The sequence below is a fragment of the Mastigoproctus giganteus genome, chromosome 11, assembly GCF_048544385.1.
Source record: "Mastigoproctus giganteus isolate SK-2022 chromosome 11, ASM4854438v1, whole genome shotgun sequence".
Classification (NCBI taxonomy): domain Eukaryota; kingdom Metazoa; phylum Arthropoda; class Arachnida; order Uropygi; family Thelyphonidae; genus Mastigoproctus; species Mastigoproctus giganteus.
The window spans coordinates 11,984,002-12,007,230 of NC_143585.1; the positions used below are offsets into that span (position 1 = coordinate 11,984,002).

Genomic DNA, 23,229 nt, shown 5'->3' on the forward strand with positions numbered 1-23,229 from the left:
TTTTTTTTTTTTTTTGACTGGTGCAACAATGACAGGTGTTACTTTCCAAAGGCTTTGCAAGAAAGCCTGTGGCTTTCTTGCACTATATGACCAATGCTGATTCTATATTCATAGTCTATATAATAATGTATTTCCATTTTGGTTTATTGTCTGTTCATTAAACCCTTGATAATTCCTGGTATTATTTTATTTCCTGTTCAGCCATTTAAATCTCTCACTATGAGCCCATCCTGTATAAGTATTAATTTCTACTTTATAACTTTATTTTACCTAGCCCAACATCAGTATCATCTCTTTTTTTTGTTAATGTAGCATTACATGTAACAAAGCAATGACAGTTCCTAACATTTTTAAAAATATATTTGGTTTTTTGAGTTATGCTTGTTGTGTATTAATGCTTGACATTTTACCAGTACTTTAAAATTCTTATTAATCTTATATCTTTATTTTTTTAATAATAATTCAAAATTGTGTTTGTAGCAGCATTACTTCAACACAATGTATCTAGTATTTACAAAAAAAAAAAAAAAAAACACTTTGATATTTCAATAGCAGAAGCCGAAATTTCTCTAGAAGTCTGCTAGTGAAACTTCCATGTAGTTTGAGGCTTTAGCTAAAAATTGCTTTAGATATTTTAATTTAAAAAAAATAAAAAATTTGTATTAATTCTCTCATATATAAGTAAACACATTTTAGGGCATAAACCTCAGGCTGTGTGAAAGTTTAACTGATGTGCATTGTAGTTAGTGTAAGAGCATCCTGTTAATACGCAGCAAACTGTAAAATAGCTGAGAATGTCATTGTTTAAGCTATTTTAGAGTTTGCTGCATACTAACATGATGCTGTTGCACTAACTTCATCAGTTCTCTCATATAGGTATAACCACAAAGTAATGTTATAAACATGAAATTGTTCATCTCCTCCACCCCCCCCCCCAAGGTTCTTTTGACATCCATTATGTGAAAATTCTGCATGGCTTGAATACAAAAGTAGACAGTGATGCATTTTGTTTGCCAATCTGTTAGAATGATAACTTATTTTTCTTGTGGTTGTTCTTCACATATTACAATATGCACATTACTTGAAATGCCACTTTCAAACTGTTCACTGAGAAATTCAATAAGGATTTAAAAAAATTCATGTATAGGAACTCCCCGACTTAAGACTCGACTTACGGAAATTCGACTTTATGTAAGAGTTTGCCCGCCGGTGCAAACTTTAAAAAAATCGTGGAAATGTATTTTGCATCCCCATAGTAATAAATGGAGGTATCGTGAAAATATTGTAATGTAAACCCAATAACACATTTTTTTTTTTGGTAATTCTTTCCAAGACTTTTTGGAAGTTGAAATTTTCGCTATATAATGGAAATTGCACTATTTTTTTTCATCATTATCATATGTTCCCGTTTTAAGAATCAATTTTCAATGCCATTTGTGATATTTTTCTAAAGGACGTTTCTGGAGGTCATGACCAAAAAACAATATACACTTTCCAGTTTATTGGATTATTGGGATTTTCTGTCAGTGGATCTAATTATAAATGGGTAGTAAACTCGATCTTATTGCATTTGCGATAATACCGATAACTGCAAAGTGTGGGTTTTTACGCTATTATGGTGAAATGTGTTCCCCTTCACTGAAATTTTCAATCTTATAAAAAACAAATTTCTGAAAATTTGTTTTTTATATGATTGTTATGAAAAATCTTCTCTTCATTCCAATTTACGTATTACAATGGTGAAGGGAAAGGAACCAGTGGAAAGTGCAAGTGGTAGTAGTGCCAGGAAACGAAACAAAATTGATTTAGAAATGAAGATGAAAATGATTAAGAAGCACGAAGCAGGGCAAAGTTTCTCATCTATTGACATGGGAATTAGGTCTCGCTGTTTCAACAGTGAATACTATTTTAAAGGACAGTGCACGTATAAAAGAATATGTCAAAGGAACAATGCACTTAAGATCAACAGTGATCACAAAACAGCTTTCAGGTGCTATATCAAAGATGGAACAGCTGTTAATAATATGAATGGAAAATAAGATTCAGAAGCGAGTGCCTCTGAGTCCAATGGCCATTCAAGCAAAAGCAACAAGCATTTATAAAGATATTACGGATAAGTAAGGCGAACACCAACCCAAGTTTGTGGCAAGCAACGGGTGGTTTATTGTGTTTATCTTCAACAATTTCTCCTCCACTTTACTCTCAGTTATTACAAGATTATCTGGCTTACTACCAGAGTTGAATACACCTCTTTAAATATTGTCTCAGACCCTTGCTGAATAACTCCTCATGTGTGAATGTCGATGCAAAATATTCATTTAGTTTGATAGCTACCTGAGCAGGATTATCAACAGTTGAATCATCGACATCAAGTGGACCAATCTGATTCAATCCCTTCCTTCTACAGTTTACATAAGTAAAGAACTCTTTGCTGTTTTTCTTTGCATCCTTTGCCAAAGATTTCTCCTAATCTGCCTTTGCCTGCCTAACCTCCTTTGTGACTTGGTTACAGACCAGCTTATATCTATCATAGGCTTCTGTGTCACGTGTTAATTTATATGTATCCCGTGCATTTTTTTTCTCTGCCATGTATCTCATTAGTTCATCTGACATCCATTTAGGCCTTGAACAATATTTCTTAGTTTGTATGTAAAGCCTAGTAGCTTCCAAGATAAGTTCTTTGAATGCTTCCCATTTTGAATTTGCTGTTGGTAACATCATCAGTTGGTCCCACTGTATAGAATTTAAATATTGTCTCAGACCATCGTAGTCGCCTTTACGAAAGCAAAAACCCTTCCCTTTACCCCTGATGGTAGTTACCTCTTTGAGTAAATCCCACTTCAGCACACTGTGATCACTGCCACCTAGTGGTTCCTTTATCTACAGATTCTTAATGCATGAAAAATGACTACTGATAATCAAATCAAGAGTATTACTTCCTTTAGTTGCCTCCCAAACATGCTGATGTAGAAAACAATCATCCAATGAATCCACAAAAGCCTTGGTAGTGTGTGAGTGAGTGACGAACCCACAAATTTACAGTCAATATCTTGGAAATTAAAATCCCCCATTATGACTCTGATTTACTGACCCACTCTATTTCCCTGTACAGTTTCTTATTATACTCATCAGAGTCATTAGGCCTATAACACACACCTCTCAATTTTGATCTCCCAATGCTTATGTCACACCAAACTGACTCGACACTGCACTGTCTAGCGATGTCGACCGGCTTCACTTCCTTGGATTTTGTGTTTCTTAACTAGTAGCATAAACCCTCCTCCCTTCCTATCCTGTGTATCCTTTCTGTAGATGTTGTACTCCCCAAATTCCAGTTCTGCATTCCTTATATCTGTGTGACACCACGTCTCTGATATCCCAGCAGTATCTGCCTTTGATGCTTTGAGCAATACCTCAAATTCACCAAATTTATTTACCAAACTCCTAGCATTGGTGTACACACAAGTATACATGCACCTGTTCCTATTCTTATCTACCCTAACACAACCCATGTGTTTACTTGTTCCGCAATGACTCCCAGCAGTCTCTGAAACATCCTGCATCTTGTTTTCCAGGCTTCTGCTCATTCTAATAGAAGCAGTGCAAGAATCACTTTCACCTCTGCCAGTGGCTACTGTTAATCTATTAGTCCTTGTATCCCCCCAAGCTAGCTGAGTCAGTTGTTGAGTCAGTTTGGTGTGACATAAGTATTAAGAAAGCAAAATTGAGAGTAGGAGTGTGTTATAGGCCTAATGACTGATGTGTATAATGAACAATTGTACAGAGGAATAGAGTGAGCCAGTAAATCAGATTGTCTTATAATGGATTTTAGTTTCCAAGATGTTAACTGGAACTTGTGGGTTGGTCACTTACACTAGCAAAGCTTTTGTGGATTTATTGGATTATTGTTTTCTACAGCAGGCAACTAGATGGAATAATACTCTTGATCTGATTATCAGTAGTGATTCTTCATGCATTAATAATCTGCAGATAAAGGAACCACTAGGTGGCAGTGATCACAGTGTGCCGATGTGGGATTTACTCAAAGAGGTAACTACCATCAGGGATAAAGGGAAGGGTTTTGCTTTCATAAAGGTGACTGCGGTGGTTTGAATCAGTTTTAAAATTATATATAGTGGGACCAAGTGATGACATTGCCAACAGCAAATTCTAAATGGAAAACATTCAAAAAATTAATCTTGGAAGCTACTAGGCTTTTCATACCAACTAAGAAATATTGTTCAAGATTTAGGCCTAAATGGATGTAAGATAAACTAATGAGACATGTGGCAGAGAAGAAAAATGCATGGGATACATATAAATTAACACGTGACACAGAAGCCTATGATAGGTTTGCACTAGTCACCCTCACAAACTGTACCAACAACATCTTTTCGGTAAAATATAGTTGACGTAACATATGCATTGGAACACTTTCAAAGTTGGTTGTTCAATGAACAAATTGCTATTATTACGTGGTTTTTGTTTTTCAGTTTAATTTTAATAAGCGTATGTAATACTCAAAACCTAGAAGCTATTACACCATACATATTTGCTAGCCCGAGGTAGTCTGTAATTAAATTTTTTTTTCACAATCAAGTTCTCATTGAGTATAAGGTTTTAGAAAATTTTCAGTAAGGGCAAATGCCTCACACCTAAAAAAACATAATTAAAATTGCAGACAATGTAATTATTTTGTGGTAAATTTAACTGTCCCGCTTTTAATTTTCTGTAAAATTCAATATTTTACAGAAAATTAAAAAATAAAATTCAAAATTCAATTCAAGATTGTCAGATGAGGCAGTATTCAACTGCCTAATCTGACAATCTTCCATTCTTCTCAACGTCCACAAAAATAAACACATAGTTTGAGTTTGCTATAGCCAAAAAAACCATGCTGTACAAGGTTCTTGTAGTTATAGTAAGTCACTCCTGAATTTGGCAGTAGTACACTTCATATGTGTTTGATATTCATAGTTTATAAACTGTTACCTCTTGTCGAACCCCTTTGCTACATATGCTCACTCTTTTGTAGCAGGAATCTGAAATAAATAATAAACTTATGTACGCAAAAAGAATAATCAGTATAGTAGTAGTAGTGGCATGTGATTCACGAAAGCAAGTGTATGAGCTTATGCAGCATCAACAAAAAAAATAAAAAAAATCACACCATTCCCTCCAAATGTCTGTCCAGTTCCTCCTTAAATTTATTCAACCTATCAACTTCCACAATCACAGATGGAAGTTTGTTCCAGCAATTAACCACCCACTGGCTAAAGGCAAATTTCCGCACATCTGTTCTACATCTGTCTTTCTTAATTTCAATTTATGCCCCCTTAGGTTCGTAATCTGAACAAGTGGAAGGATCCCATCAGAATTCAGCATGCTCAGCCCATTCAAGGCCTTATACAGAACTTAAGCCTCTCTTGGTAAGAGGATCCCTTCATTCCCCTCACCAATCTTGTTGCCCTTCTCTGTACACGTTCAAGCAAATCTACATCCTTCCTAAAATGAGTCCTCCAGACCTGTACGCAGTAATCAAGGCGTGGCCTGACCATTGCCTTATACAGAGGGACAATCACCTCCTTTTCCCTGCTAGCAAAATTCATATACAGTATATCATTGACAAAACCCGATAACCTGCATTGGCAGCCTGTCTGCATTGCTGAGAAAACTTCACATCTGACTGCACAATTACTCCCAGGTCTTTTTCATTTTCTGCCACCATAAGTGTAGTACCACAGAGTTGTACGTTTCTCTGGGGTTACTTCTACCCATATGCAGTACTTTGCATTTGTCAAGGTTAAACTTCAGTTGCCACTTCTTAGCCCATCTGCCCAAATTTTCTAGATCTTGTTGCAGTAGCACACTGCCATTACTGTCATTAACAACCCTGCCAACAGTTGTATCATCTGCAAACTTCGACACTAAGCCTGATATACCTTCATCAATGTCATTGATAAATATACAAAACAGTGGACCCAACACCAAATCCTGTGGGACTCCACTAATAACATTAGTCCACAAAGAGCAACACCCATTGATTAGCACCCTCTGTCTTCTCCCACTCAACCATCCTTTTATCCATTGTAGCAACTTACACTTAATACCATTCTGCTCCAATTTATACAATAGTCTTCCCTGCGCAACAGTGTCAAAAGCTTTCCTGAAATCCAAATATATATAAAAATTATTTTTTGCATCTAGTTCCTTTGTAGCCACATCATAATATGCTATCAAATTTGTCAGACAAGACTTTCCCTTAACAAACCCATGCTGTGTCTGAATTATTGCTGCAGTCTTGTCTAGATGATTCTGCAATGCATCTTTAACTAGTGACTCCATTATTTTACCCGGAACAGAAGTTCAACTAACTGGTCTGTAATTATGCGTGTCACCCTTCGATCCCCCTTTGTGAATTGGGGATACATTTGCACATTTCCAGTCCGTGGGGACCTCCCCTGAGTCCAAGGATGCTCTCATAATTATGGCTAAGGGTTTGCTTAGTTGCTTTGCCACCTCCTTTAATATAACTGGATAGATCCATTCCACCCTGGGTGCCTTTCTTATGTTTAACTTCAACAATTTCTCCTCCACTTTGCTCTGAGTTATTACAATTATTGTATCTGTATCTTTACTGTACAATACAAATTTCTTCTACAAAATCATTAAGCACCCTGCTACAACTTGATAACATTCTGCCATTTTCAAACCTTAATAACTCCTCATGTGTGAATGTAGCTGCAAAATACTCATTCAGTTTGTTTGCTATCTGAGCAGGATTATCAACAGTCGAACCATCGATATCAAGTGGGCCAATCAGATTCATCCCCTTCCTTTTAGAGTTTATATAAGTAAAGAAATCCTTGCTGTTTTTCTTAGCATCCTTTGCCAAAGATTTCTCGTAATCTGCCTTCGCCTCCCTAACCTCCTTTGTGACCTCATTACAGACTAGCTTATATCTACCATAGGCTTCTGGTCGCTTGATAATTTATATGCATCCCATGCATTTTTCTTCTTTGTCACGAGTCTCATTAGTTCATTTGATAACCATTTAGGCCTAAACCTTGAACAATATTTCTTAATAGGTATGACACTTTTAGTAGCTTCCACGATTAATTCCTTGAATGCTTCCCACTTAGAATTTACTGTTGGTAACATCATCAGTTGATCCCACTGTACAGAATTTAAACTTCCATCTGTCGTGGAAGTTGGTAGGTTGAATAAATTTAAGGAGGAACTGGACAGGCATTTGGAGGAAATGGTGTGATTTTTTTTTTTTTTTTTTGGCTGATGCTGCATAAGCTCATACACTTGCTTTCTTGCATCACATGCCACTACTACTACTACTACCTTCTGATTTACTAGCCCACTATTTCTCTGTACAATTGTTCACTGTACTCATTCGAGTCATTTGGCCTATAACACTCTCCTACTCTTATTTTTGCATTCGCAGTGCTTATGTCACACCAAACTGACTCAACAGTGCACTGTTCATCTATATCAACTAGATGCACTTCTTTTGATTTTATGTTTTTCATAATTAACAGCATGACACCTTCTCCCTTCCTATTCTGTCTATCCGTTCTGTACACATTGTACTCCCCAAATTCCAATTCTGCATTCCTAATATCAGTGTGACACCACGTCTCTGATATCCCAACAATATCCATTGGAAATTGTTGGAAACATGAATAGTAAACATGTTTCCTACCTCAACAAAAATACCTTGCTTCCTATGAAAATTAAATGAATTCTTTACTTATACTTTACTTTTAAATACCCCTCCTTCAGTACTTCAAAAATTGCTTTGCATGTTTCTGGAATTAGAATACTGAGAGCAGCTATAGACATTTCCTGAAACTTTCCTGAGACATTCCTGGCTGTGAGACTTTCTACAATGATTATGCTTTTCCTTATCACCATGTCATTTTCGGTGATTTTATTTTTAACCAAATTGAATAAGTGATCAAATGTTACACTGTCTATTCTTAGATAATTTTAATAATTATTGGGGTAATTCTCCCACATGTCAGCAGTTAATGACATATGCTCCAAAACGTTTTCTATACTGCTTAACCCACACACTTAAAGCAACATGTGATTGTTGGGCAACGATTTCCTTTTCTTAACATGATTTCAGTGTCAGTGATGCAGTTATACTTTTATGTTGGGCACAGATGTATAACTGCAAACAGTGGTGGCTAGTCCACTTTAAAAATGGAGTGCGATTAAAATTTTTCAAAATTCAATCACTCTGTGCACCACTCAAAATACAAATGACAGTTTTGCATTTAGACACACATTCTTGAACGAAAGCTGGAGTCTTCACTCCAATCACACGTACAAGAGTTTGCTGCAGTTTGGTTCCCACGCACTTAAATGGCACAGTTTTAACGCACAGAAACACAGGAAAGAACACATGCATGGGTGTGGCTGCTTTTTAATCAATCTACATTCAGACTGTCGGCTTGCATGTGAGTAAACTCTCTGTTCCAGTCACAGTCTTGCACATGGTAAAGATTATCTGTATAAAGGTCACAATTCAGCTGCATTCCAGAATGTAATGCATGGTCGAAAAAATTTAGCATGCAGCATTTCCAAAACCATTGTACAACCATGTAGGCATGAAGCTTACAGGGAACCTTGGTAGTAACCTATGGTGTTTTCTTTGCGTGGACTTGGTTTTTTTTTGCCTTGCATAATTAGATATTCAGTTTGTGGGGTTTTTTTGCACATTTCTGAAATTATCACCTCTGTTGGTTAGCTAGAGTGTGTGTGTGGGGGGGGGGGGGGTTCATCTCTTCTGGATTCCTGACTCCATTAAAACTTCTTAGACCAAAATTTTATCTGGTATTCAGAATGACTAGTATTAACCACACTTTTGAAGTATTCATAAATAACTTTTCATTCAGTCCCTTTCCTTGTTAAAAATTTGATGTTCCAATTTCATGACATGTTTTCCTTTCTTTTAGTTACTCTGAATCTCGTTGGCGAGATTCCCTTGGATTGGAAAAGTGCCAATGTATCTCCCATACATAAGGGTGGCTCTAAAAGTGAAGTTGGAAATTATCGACCTGTCAGTCTGACTTCAGTAGTAGGGAAAATCATGGAGGCAATGATCAAAGGTGGAATTCAGGATCATTTGGATCGAATTGAAATTCTCAAGGATTCTTAGCATGGTTTTGTAAAGGGAAAATCATGTTTAACAAATCTGGTTCTCTATTTCGAAAGGGTCACTCACGAGCTGGATTTAGGGAATAATTTCGACATTGTTTATTTAGATTTCAGCAAAGCTTTTGACTCAGTCCCACATGAGCGGTTGCTTTATAAGCTGGAACAGGTTGGAATCAATGGGAAAATCCTTAGATGGATAGAAGGATGGCTTGAGGGCCGGAGGCAGAGGGTTGTGATAAATAGCTATTCCTCAGATTGGGTTGATGTAAGAAGTGGGGTTCCCCAAGGATCAGTATTAGGAACACTGTTGTTTTTAATTTTCATAAACGACATTGATGAAGGGATAAAGGCGTGATGTCTAAATTTGCAGATGTTAAAATTGGTAGAGTAGTTAATGATCACTGTCAAGCTGAGCTTCTTCAGAGAGACCTAGATAGACTTCAGGAATGGTCAGAAAAATGGCAGCTATGCTTTAATCCAACAAAGTGTAAGGTATTACACCTGGGAAACAGTAATCCCAAAATAACTTATTCACTTGGTGGAGTTCAACTAAACCCAGTACTGGAGGAAAGGGACTTGGGTGTTACGATATGGTCAGACATGAAATTCTCTGAGCATTGTAAACAGGTTGCAAGGAAGGCCCATGGTGTCCTATCGATGATCTATCAAACTTTTGCAAGTAGAGATAGGGATGTGATAATCCCATTATATAAGGCTTATGTTAGATCACACTTGGAATACTGTGTTCAAGTATGGAGACCGCACTTAAAGAAAGACATCGAGCTTCTTGAAAGGGTGCAAAGACGGGTAACTCGCCTGGTGAGATCGGCAAAAGGGCGTCCTTATGAAGAAAGATTTCGAATATGTGGGTTCCAGAGTTTGGAAACTAGACACCTTAGAGGAGATTTGATTGAGGTGTTTAAGGCTCTGAGAGGCATCAGTAAAATGAATGAGGACGAAATTTTCAAGATTATAAATGATGCTAGAACTGGGGGACATAAATTCAAGTTATGGGGGGGGGGAAATGTTTAGATTGGACTGCAGGAAGTTTTATTTTAGCCAGTGAGTTATAAATTACTGGAATAAGTTGCCTTCATGGGTGGTAGAGGCCGACAGTTTGGGGAAATTCAAAGGTCATGTGGATAGTACCTTCGGGTAAGGGAAGCGCATAGGATGATAGGTTTAATTTCCTTTTTTTTTATTAATTATTATTATCTATTTATTTTATTTATTTATTTTTTTTTATCATTGTTTTGTTCGGATATTTTTTTTTTTTTTTTTGGCTGGTGCAGCATAAGCCATAGGCACCATGCAGCCATTACTAATACTAATACTATCTCTTCTGTATTTCACTGTAGCTACCCACTGACATCATAATAGTATGATTAAACTACCATTGTTTTTATATGTCAAACATATTTATAGTGAAAGTAGATAATTTATTGAAGGCACATTTCTATACAGCAGAAGTAAAAATATTTTATTCAGCATGTGTCATTTTGAAAGCATGTCTTATATGAGAAATACCACATATTCAGAAGTATGATAGCTACAACTTTTTGCTATTTTTGCCAGTTAATTACATCAATTTTGGTTTTTAATGCTTACCTTGTTTTTTTTTTTTTTTTTTTCTCCTTCTGCATTAATACAAAAATTCAACTTTAGTGTAATAAAATATTTGTAGTGCAGGAAATGCACTACAAATTCACTACAATTCAGAAAGATGAAAAACAACTAATGTTGTGAGTATACTAAATAAACTTAATGAATTTCAAGTATTGGTTAGGGGATACAGAATTTAAATGTGTGAGTACAAAGTAAAAAGAAATGACAGAATGGCAGTAAGGGGGTTGGAATTATGCTCTTGGTGGATAATCACCTCCTTATTCCTGCTAGTAAGTTCCTGTATATCAATGACAAAACCCAAAGAGCTGGCTTAGCAGCTTGTCTGTACTGCTCAGAGAACTTCATATCAGACAGCACAATTACCCCAGGTATTCATTTTCATTTTTCACTGTGCTGAGTCTAATACCAGTCGATGCGTTAATCTGGGATTACTGATAACTTCAAACTCACAGAACCAACTTTTCTCTTTCTGCATCATTTATTCCTTCAACTTCTGTTTTGTGGAACAATCTCGCTTCACATGCAATTTCCTGAAAATTGCAATCTACTGAAATTCAAGTCTAATGTCAGGAAATATCTTTCTATTAAACATGCTTGTTTTCATAAAAAAAAAATAAAACAAATGATAATTATAATTATAATAATTCATCTGTATATTTCATGGTTGCTTAAGATGCTGGAGTAATTTGGATGTCTGGTCTGATGTGAATATTGCATCTGAGCATAGAGAAAAATTAGATACTTTGTTCTTTTTTAGTAAATATTTTTCACACAAAAATTTAATTAAAATTGTTAAAATGTGCATTCATGTTTGTAGCCTTATGAAGACAGTTATTACAGAAAATTGGTGTCTACAAAAGGATTTGCATGGGATCTCCAGACGGGACAGTTGATGCCAATTGCTTCTGAAGATTTTATTTTGGCAGAGCATTTATTTCATATACAAGGACATGCTGCTATTATTAACCAGTCGTTTCCTCCGGTAAGGCCTGCACTTTGTACTTGTGTTTTAAGGAGGCATATAAATACAGGTAAATATATATATTAAATAAATAGTTTTAATTCTTTGATAATTGGACACTTAGAATGGCGATGAAATTAAGCCCTTGCTATTTTTTGAATTTAGTGCTTTGATAATTTAATGATGATTATGAAACTTCCTAATTAAAAAAAAAAAAACCTATATAGGACTTGGAAATAATCTTAATTTATAAGTGAATTATCTGCAAATTATGACAGTTGTGTGTAATTTGTAACGTGTAAAATACTACGTTTTGTAAATTACATAATAACATACGATTCAAATTTTAATAGCAATGCTTAATTTAGCGGTACTCACCTTAGTGTGATCTGCAGTTGATGCTTGGGATAGGAAATTAAATAAATTGAGATTGGGGTAATGAATTGAAAATCGGAATTAAAATAAGCTCAAGGAAGTAGGAGTGCACAACTTCGTCCTTGGTTGTCATTAATGAATAGTTGATAAATTAATTTAAGGAAAGAATTTAAAAGTTTGAACTGGGTAGGCCAAAAGTCGTAACGAGTTGACTTTCTTTTGTTAACGTCTTCAGTTGGCAATGAAGAAGTAGGAAGAGAACGCATATATTTAAAGGAGTTCTAAGTTCCTGTGATACTCTTTGAAACGTGAGAATCTGAGGTGCGTGAGATTCCAGACCGGGGAAAGATTGCGGGGCAGTTTTGCATTTATGACTTTGAGTTTGGAGTGATGGCAAAACCATTCTATGATGAGGGCTTCGTACTGAAAAATTTTATAACTGGATTTTAATTTAATGATAGTGATGGCTGAATCGATTAGGGGGTTGTGATTATTGGAATGTACGTGTTGTGTAAGTTCGGTACTTGATTGTCCTGTTCTAAAACTATTGTAATGATAATATGCTCGTGCATTAGGTGTTTTTGTGGAACCGTATTTGGTGGTGGTACTTCCGATATAACAAATATTGCAATTTTGTTGACATTTTATTAGATATATGATGTTATTCATGTCATTAATTTGATATTTATATGTTTCTTTGTATGAATTGAACATTGAGCTAAGTTTGTTATAAGCAGAAAATGTGAGTGTGATGTCTGTACCTGCAAACACCCGGTGGAACTGTCCGGTCAGGCAGCTGTGGTAAGGGAGAACAATACGTGTGTTGCTATTTGCGTTATGTTTAAGTGAATTATTGATGTTATTTTTGGCGGCAGAAATGGTATGTTGAATTACCTGAAATGGGTATTTTCTGGCCATAAACCTTTCTATAAGATATTGAAGTTCAGTAGATAGGTCATCTTGTGTGGAGCTATATTTGATGTCATTATAAACCTGATTATAAAGAACGGCTTTTTTTGTACTAAGTGGATGGTGTGAGTCAAAATGCATGTATTTCCCTGTATGTGTGTTTTTTCTGAAGATTCTGGTTCCACGTTTGGTGTCTGTTTTGTATATGGTGAGATTAAGAAAATTGATCTGTCCGTTTTCTTCTGTTTCAAGTGTATATTTTAATCTGTCATGTATTGAATTAAATTTAGTGAAAAGGATATCGATTATGGTTCTATTACCTATTATTAGGTAATAGAACCATAGACGTGTTCAAAGCCGCTAAGTGGAGTTTTATTATTTATTGATTTGAAATTATTGTTTTTCTAAAACTTTTGATTTAAATTTAGTAGTATAGCATTATTTTGTGATTTTCTTGATTAATTTGGTGTATTTATTCTTTACTCGGCCTTGCAATTGCATAAAAGTATCGGTAAGGGTATCCACGTGTTACAAGTTGCAACTCCGCTGAACGAAAAGTTTTTTTTTAGCCATATTTAGCCGCTTATTGAATATTTTTTACATCAAATTATTTTTTGTAAGTAGCTTATAGACCTAGTAAGGATCGTTAGTTTATTCTGAATTGAGACAGCGAGATTTGAAAGTTAATTAATACTTAAGTGTCCATAGATTACCGTTCGTAACTTCCCGACTTTGTCTTTGTCATACGATCGTTATATATCGAACCTAGATAGCGTTAGTATAGTATAGGTTATAATATTTTCAGTGATCGGTAAAATCTATTAAAACTTGTTGAACTTCGTTGGCATTTAAATTTTACTTTTAACTAAATACATATACCGACTTAGATTACAAACGTAACATAATTAATTAATACATAACTGATACGGAAGTTATATGAAGGGAACTCGGAGATAATTAATACTTGACACTAAAAAATATATATCCCGTTATAACTGTGTTGGGAGATAAGTTAGGGTTATAAACTGAAATTGAAATTTTATTTAAATTAAAAGAAATCATGACTCAGACCAGAGCAGCAAAACAAAAGGCTCAAGCTAATGGAAGTGCTGTGGCTCAGAGAAGAACTGAGGGGGGCAGTTGCCTTCTGAATTACAGCCTTCTAAAATGCACAGCTTGCATGATGTTTGTGGAGCATTCAGGTACGGGACATGTTATTGCCATGGGGGATGTCTTTGTGTGTGCGCGATGCAAGGAGTGTATCGAAATCAGGCAACAACTCAGCGTTCTTATGGGCCTATATGAGAGCTTGAAGGACAGGGCGGATGCCCTCGAAGGAACTAAATTGAGGGGCCCATCAAGCTCTCAGCTGCCCACATCAACGCCAGAGCTTGCACTTGGTCGTCGCGCAACACAGCAGCAACCCCCAAGGCAGAATGCGCTGGTCCCAAAGGAACTAGTAGTTGTTGGTGACACTATTGTCAGGGAAATGGGGAACATGCTTTATAAAAAGGATAGGTGGAACAGGACCAGGGTATGTCTGCCAGGGGCAAAGGTCGATGACGTTGTAGAGCAGATATCATCTTTTAAGGGCACAAAAGGTGATATAGTTGTACAAGTTGGCACTAATGACATCAAGAGTAGGAGACCGGCAGAATTGCTTAACAAGTACAGGTCACTGTTGAAAAAAAACCGTGAAATAGGGTTGAATTTGAAAGTGTCTGCAATTCTGCCCAGACACGATAGGAGGGAGTATATGATGAGAGCCTTGTCAATCAATTCGGCCCTGGAAAGATTGTGCAAGGCTCAAGGGGTAGACTTTTTTTCAGCCTGGACTGTACTTGTTAACAGGAGAGACTGCTTCTACAGGAATGGGATACACTTAAATAGAAAGGGTGCAAGAATATTTGCTGATTGCAATCGAGGCAGTGTTAGGTGGGTCGGAAAACTGCTAGCTTGGGGGGAGACAAAGACGAATAGATTAACAGTAGCCACTGGCAGAGGTGAAAGAGATTCTTGCACTGCTTCTATTGGAATGAGCAGAAGCCTGAAAAATAAGGTGCAGGATATTTCAGAGACTGCCGGGAGTCATTGCGGTACAAGTAAACACATGGGTTGTGTTAGGGTAGCTAAGAATAGAAATAGGTGCATGTATACTTGCGTGCACACCAATGCTAGGAGTTTAGTAAATAAATTTGATGAATTTGACGTATTGCTCAAAACATCAAAGGCAGATATTGTTGGGATATCAGAGACGTGGTGTCACACAGATATAAGGAATGCAGAACTGGAATTTGGGGAGTACAACGTCTACAGAAAGGATAGACTGGATAGGAAGGGGGGGAGGGGTTATGCTATTAGTTAAGAAATACATAAAATCCAAGGAAGTGAAGCCAGTGGACATCGCTGGACAGTGCAGTGTCGAGTCAGTTTGGTATGACATGAGCATTGGGAAATCAAAATTGAGAGTAGTAGTGTGCTATAGGCCTAATGACTCTGATGAGTATAATAAGAAACTGTACAGGGAAATAGAGTGGGCCAGTAAATCAGAGTGTCTTATAATGGGAGATTTTAATTTCCCAGATATTGACTGGAATTTGGGGGCTGGTTACTCACACACTAGTAGGGCTTTTGTGGATTTATTGGATGATTGTTTTCTACATCAGCATGTTCGGGAGGCAACTAGAGGGAGGAATACTCTTGATTTGATTATCAGCAGTGATTCTTCATGCATTAAGAATCTGCAGATAAATGAACCACTAGGTGGCAATGATCACAGTGTGCTGAAGTGGGATTTACTCAAAGAGGTAACTACCATTAGGGGTAAAGGGAAGGGTTATTGCTTTCGTAAAGGCGACTATGATGGACTGAGACAGTGTTTGGGTTCTGTGCAGTGGGACTGACTGATGATGTTACCAACAGCAAATGCACAATGGGAAGCATTCAAAGAACTTATCTTGGAAGCTACTAGGCTTTACATACCAACTAAGAAATATTGTTCAAGGTTTCAGCCTAAAGGTGGATGTCAGATGAACTGATGAGGCATATGGCAGAGAAGAAACATGCATGGGATATTTTATCCCATGCATGGGTTAATTTGTATGTTAATACATACAGATTAACAGATGACATAGAAGCCTATGATAGATACAAGTTGATCTGTAACCAAGTTACAAAGGAGATTAGGCAGGCGAAGGCAGATTACGAGAAATCTTTGGCAAGGGATGCAAAGAAAAACAGCAGAGTTCTTTACTTATGTAAACTCTAGAAGGAAGGGGATGAATCAGATTGGTCCACTTGATATCGATGGGTCAACTGTTGATGATCCTGCTCAGGTAGCTAACAAACTAAATAAATATTTTGCATCGACATTCACACATGAGGAGTTATTTAGCGAGGGGAAAGCCAGAGGTGTATTCAACTCTAGCAGTAAGCTAGAGAATCTTGTGATAACTGAGAGTAAAGTGGAGGAGAAATTGTTGAAGATAAACACAAGAAAGGCACCCGGGGTGGATGGGATCTATCCAGTTATATTAAAGGAGGTAACAAAGGAAGTAAGCAAACCCTTAGCCATAATTATGAGAGCTTCCTTGGACTCAGGGGAGGTACCCACAGACTGGAGATGTGCAAATGTCACCCCAGAATAGGCACCAGCGAGGTAATCTGATAGAGGTGTATAAGTCCTTGAATGGTTTGAGCATGCTCAATGCTGATGGGATTCTTCCTCTCGCTCAGAATAATCACCTGAGAGGGCATAAATTCAAATTGAGGAAAGACATATGTAGGATAGACGTGCGGAAATTTGCCTTTAGCCAGCGGGTGGTTGGTTGGTGGAACAGACTTCCACCCCTTGTCGTGGAAGTTGATAGCCTAAATAAGTTTAAGGCTCAGCTGGACAGGTATTTTGAACGAACAGAGGGGTGAAGTGGAAGTGGTTTTTTTTTTTTTTTTTTTTTTTTGGCTGATGCTGCATAAGCTTGCTTTCTTGCATCAAATGCCTCTACTAATGCTAATGCTAATTAGTATATCGTCTGCATAACGTATGTATAATTTAATTTCTGGGGAGTAAGGCTGTAGTATTTGATTCTCTATGGTTGCTAGGTAAATTTCAGATAAGGGGACAGAAATTCCTAGACCTATTGGGAGGCCAAATATTTGTTGGTATATTTGATTATGGAACTGAAAATGTCTAGCATCTAATAGGAAAGAGGTGAGAACTAAAATATTATTGATGGAGAGGGAGGTGCGGTTGGATAGGGTATTATCTTTCATTAGGAAATCCTGTAGAGTGAAAGGTAGGTGTGCATTTGTGTAAAGTGAAACTATGTCAAAGGATGCTAGAATATCTCCATTGGAGATTAAGGTAGAGCTTATTTTCTCAAATGCTTGAATAGTATTGCTAACTTTGTATTTAGAGAATCTTGTGAGGGGGAAAATGATTTTTACTAAAAAAGAGGATAGGTTAGCAAAGTCAGATTTGCTGAAGGAAATTATTGGTCTTAAGTGAAATTATTGGTTTCAAGTGTAAAATATACACTTTAAACAGAAGAAAACGGACAGATCAATTTTCTTAATCTCACCATATACAAAACGGACACCAAACTTGGAACCAGAATCTTCAGAAAAAACACACATACAGGGAAATACCTGCACTACTGAACTTCAATATCTTACAGAAAAGTTTATGGCCAAAAAATACCCATTTAATTTAATTCAACATACCATTTCTACCGCCAAAAATAACATCAATAATTCACCTAAACATAACGCAAATAGCAACACACGTATTGTTCTCCCTTACCACAGCTGCCTGACCGGACAGTTCCACCGGGTGTTTGCAGGTACAGACATCACACTCACATTTTATGCTTATAACAAACTTAGCTCAATGTTCAATTCATACAAAGAAACATATAAATATCAAATTAATGACATGAATAACATCATATATCTAATAAAATGTCAACAAAATTGCAATATTTGTTATATCGGAAGTACCACCACCAAATACGGTTTCACAAAAACACCTAATACACGAGCATATTATCATTACAATAGTTTTAGAACAGGACAATCAAGTACCGAACTTACACAACACGTACATTCCAATAATCACAACCCCCTAATCGATTCAGCCATCACTATCATTAAATTAAAATCCAGTTATAAAATTTTTCAGTACGAAGCCCTCATCATAGAATGGTTTTGCCATCACTCCAAACTCAACGTCATAAATTCAAAACTACCCCACAATCTTTCCCCGGTCTGGAATCTCACGCATCTCAGTTTCTCACGTTTCAAAGAGTATCACAGGAACTTAGAACTCCTTTAAATATATGCGTTCTCTTCCTACTTCTTCATTGCCAGCTGAAGACGTTAACAAAAGAAAGTCAACTCGTTACGACTTTTGGCCTACCCAGTTCAAACTTTTAAATTCTTTCCTTAAATTAATTTATCAACTATTCATTAATGACAACCAAGGACGAAGTTGTGCACTCCTACTTCCTTGAGCTTATTTTAATTCCAATTTTCAATTCATTACCCCATTCTCAATTTATTTAATTTCCTATCCCAAGCATCAACTGCAGATCATACTAAGGTGAGTATTGCTAAATTAAGCATTGCTATTAAATTTGAGTCAAATCAATTCAGTACCTTAAGAAATTTCTATAATTATTTGATAATAACATACGTAAATATGTTACATAATTACATATGTAAATATGTATGTAATATGTAAAATGCGAAATTATGTATCTTGTATTTTCTCCTCCTCTTGAACATCAGTTTTAGAACTGGGCAAGTGTATTGTGTTCTTATATTTATATATATTTTTGAATATACATATTGTATGGTTTGAAATATTACTTTCTAAATCTTGGAAAATTGGTAGATAAAATTTAAATTGGCACTAATGAATTTTGAGGCATTTCTCTCATAATACGTGTGTACACCGACAGAGTAAACATTTGTTTTCATAGTTGCTGAACTGTTCATTATGAAACACTGACCAGTTTAGTATTACCCACGTGGGACCTTACACTTTTGCTGCACTAGCCAAAAAAAAAAAAAACTACCTACGTGATCCTCTATTACCTATGAATCATTTTAGGAAAGATGTATATCTTCTGGAATGGATGCAGAGAAGGGAAACAAGATTGGGGAAGAAAACAAGAGCAATCATCCAAGAAAGGCTTTCGATTCTAGTCTTCAGATGCTGCAAATTGCAGCATCTGGAGACCTGGCACCTATAAGATAATCTGATTGAGGTGTTTAGGGCTTTGAACAGCATTGATCAGGTTCAATGCTGATGGAATCCTTTCTCTTCTCAGAATACACAAAAGAGGAGGCATAAATTCAAATTTAGGAAGGATGGTTGCAGAATAGATGCAAGGTAGTTTGTCTTCAATCAGCAGATGGTTGATTGTTGAAACAAATTTCTGTTTGTTGATGAAGTGGGTAGTTTGAAAAAATTCAAAGAACTCGGCAAATTATTGGAGGGATAGACAAGTTGCAGGGGAAGTTTTTTTTTTTTTGCTGATGCTTTATAAGCTTGTTTTCTTGCACCATTTGCCACTACTAATACCAGTACTATTCGGCTATTCAGCCAACCTTTGAATTTGCCCAGCTTTTCGGCTTCAACCTCATATGAAGACAACTTATTCCTATAACACTGGTCAACTTGCTAACATGGGCGAAAGTAAGCATTTTTTGTTAATCTGTATGTGCTGATTATGAATATGACAGTAAAAAGTTTCTCAATACATCACAATTTTTAGAAAAATGCAAAAACAGTTTTAAAAAAAATGTAAAATAGGTTCGAAATCATCCAACATCTCACTCTGTACCTTTCCCAGCCAAATTTATTGTAACAGAAGAGACATCTGTGTTGTTTAAAGGTATAATAATACCTCTTTTTAGTTTCATGGCCCTGAGGAGTGGCCACTCTGATGAGTTACATTGTTATAATCCTTATTATGAGGTAGCACATTTGCGTTACTATATTTTCTGCAGCCAGGTGCCTCTGTGAAAGACAACTTGTTTACAAGCTGTCTTTAGCCCTTCAGTGTACATTTCTGAGGTTAGTTTCAACAATACTAAGGGGTTTTCAAAGGAAAAATAGAGTTTAAATAAAATATGCCAACTTTCTGTCTGCAATAAGACCAGTGCCACACACGCCGGAACTCCCTATTCCTCCACCAAGTTGTGAAGAAATCAATTCCGGAAGAAGAGCAAGAGTCACTAGAGTTCATACCTACCACCTCAATTTCTGCTGATCCTAGTTACAATACTGAAAATGATAAACCCCCACATTTAATAGAGCAAAGTAAACTTAATCATTCGGTTAGCGATTCAAATGTTTAAAAGCAACAGGATGAACTGTTAGGATCTAGGTTGCAACACTGGAATTTGCTGGCAAAACCCAAGTGGTTTCTATGTTTAGAAACCGAAATGAAAGGTTTGCTGGTTATTATCATATGGAAGCATCTCTTTGTGTCTGCAAAGATGTAAACAGATTGATGGATGAACTAGGGTTAGAACACAATCCCAAAGAATGGAGATTATTCATTGATTCTTCTAAACTTCGTCACTGTTGAAAAAAAAGCTGTGAATTAGGATTGAATTTGAAAGTGTCTGCAATTCTGCCCCGACACGATAGGAGGGAGTATGTGATGAGAGCCTTGTCGATCACTTTGGCTCTGGAAAGATTGTGCAAGGCTCAAGGGGTAAAATTTTTTCAGCCTGGTCTGTACTTGTTAAAAGGAGAGACTGCTTCTACACGGATGGGATACACTTAAATAGAAAGGGTGCAAGAATATTTGCTGATGCTATCGAGGCAGTGTTAGGTGGGTCAGAAAACTGCTAGCTTGGGGAGGGATACAAGGACTAATAGTTTAACAGTAGCCACTGGCAGAGGTGAAAGTGATTCTTGCACTGCTTCTATTGGAATGAGCAGAAGCCTGGAAAACAAGATGCAGGATATTTCAGAGACTGCTGGAAGTCATTGTGGTACGAGTAAACACATGGGTTGTGTTAGCGTAGCTAAGAATAGGAACAGGTGCATGTATAATTGCGTATACACCAATGCTAGGAGTTTGGTAAATAAATTTGATGAATCTGAGGTATTGTCAAAACATCAAAGGCAGATATTGTTGGGATATCAGAGACGTCGTGTCACGCAGATATATGTGTACAGAAAGGATAGACAGGATAGGAAGGGAGGAGGGGGTTATGCTATTAGTTAAGAAACATAAAATTCGAGGAAGTGAAGCCAGTTGACATTGCTGCACAGTGCAGTGTTGAGTCAGTTTGGTGTGATATAAGTATTGGGAGATCAAAATTGATCTCCCAATTAGTAGGAGTGTGTTATAGGCCTAATGGCTCTGATGAGTATAATAAGAAACTGTACAGGGAGTGGGCCAGTAATTCAGAGAGTCTTATATTGGGGGATTTAAATTTCCCAGATATTGACTGGAATTTTTGGGTTGATCACTCGTACACTAGCAAGGCTTTTGTGGATTTATTGGATGATTGTTTTCTATATCAGCATGTTTGGGAGGCAACTAGAGGGAGTAATACTCTTGATCTGATTATCAGTAGTGATTCTTCTTGCATTAAGAATCTGCAGATAAAGGAACCACTAGGTGGCAGTGATCACAGTGTTCTGAACTGGGATTTACTCAAAGAGGTAACTACCATCAGGGGTAAAGGGAAGGGTTTTTGCTTTCGTAAAGGCGACAACGGTAGTCTGAGACGGTATTTAAATTCTATACGGTGGGACAATCTGATGATGTTACCAACATCAAATTCAAAATGGGAGGCATTCAAAGAATTTACCTTGGAAGCTACAAGACTTTAAATATCAACTAAGAAATATTGTTCAAAAATTAGGCTTAAATGGATGTCAGATGAAATAATGACACATATGGGATACATATATGTAAAAATTAATGGGTGACATGGAAGCCTATCATAGATATAAGCTGGTCTGTAACCAAGTCATAAAGCAGATTAGGCAGGCAAAGGCAGATTATAAGAAATCTGTGGCAAAGGATGCAAAGAAAAACAGCAAAGTGTTCTTTACCTATGTAAACTCTAGAAGGAAAGGGATGAATCAGATTGGTCCACTGGATATTGATGGTTCAACTGTTGATGATCCTGCTCAGGTGGCTAACAAACTAAATGAGTATTTTGCATCTACATTCACCCATGAGGATCTATTTAGGGAGGGGAATGCCAGAGGTCAGTTAAACTCTGGCAGTGAGCTAGATGATTTGTAATAACTGAGAGGAAAGTGGAGGAGAAATTGTTGAAGATAAACATAAAAAAGGCACCCGGGATGGATGGGATCTATCCAGTTATATTAAAGGAGGTAGCAAAGGAAGTAAGCAAACCTTTGTCATAATTATAAGAGCTTCTTTGGATGGGGAGGTACCCATACACTGGAGATGTGCAAATGTGACGCCAATTCACAAAGGAGGAACAAAGGGCAACACAAGTAATTATAGACCTGTTACTTTAAACTTCTGATCCAGGAAAATTAATGGAGGCACTGGTTAAAGAAGCACTACAGAATCATCTAGACAAGACTTCAGTTATAGCTCAGACACAGCATGGTTTTGTTATTGTTGTTGTTATTTGGTTTTTAGGAGCATTAGCAACTAAGGCCATATTGCTCCGGGATATGCGGTGGTCATTCCCTGACCTCTCTGCATCCTCCGTATTTGGTGGTGACGGGCTCGAACCCCGGTCTAATCAAGAAGCATGTGCTACGCACTGCTGCTCCTTCCCACCTGGCTATGGTGGCGCCAGCATGGTTTTGTCAAGGGAAAGTCTTTCCTGACCAATTTGATTGGATACTATGATGTGGTCACAAAGGAACTGGATGCAGAGAATAACCTCGATATCATATATTTGGATCTTAGAAAGGCTTTTGATACTGTTGCACATGGAAGACTGCTGAACAAATTGGTGCAGTGTGGCATTGGAGGTAAATTGCTGCTATGGAAAAAGGGATGGTTGAGTGGGAGAAGACAGAGTGGTAATCAGTGGACACTGCTCATCGTGGACTAATGTTATTAGTGGAGTCCCTCAGGGTTCAGTGTTGTATTTATTTGTTGTTTTCTGTATTTCTAAATGATATTGACGATGGTATATCAAGGTTAATGTTCAATTTTTGC

General features: G+C 36.9%; 1 protein-coding gene across 1 annotated transcript in view; it reads left to right on the forward strand.

Moving 5' to 3' along the window:
* Window positions 1-23,229, forward strand: part of LOC150077718 (uncharacterized) — an 84,053-nt gene that overhangs the window by 11,469 nt on the left and 49,355 nt on the right. The window contains exon 2 of the mRNA XM_090384668.1: window positions 11,621-11,834. Within this exon, the coding sequence (XP_090240794.1) occupies window positions 11,621-11,834 (214 nt within the window). The remainder of the gene's footprint in view (window positions 1-11,620; window positions 11,835-23,229) is intronic.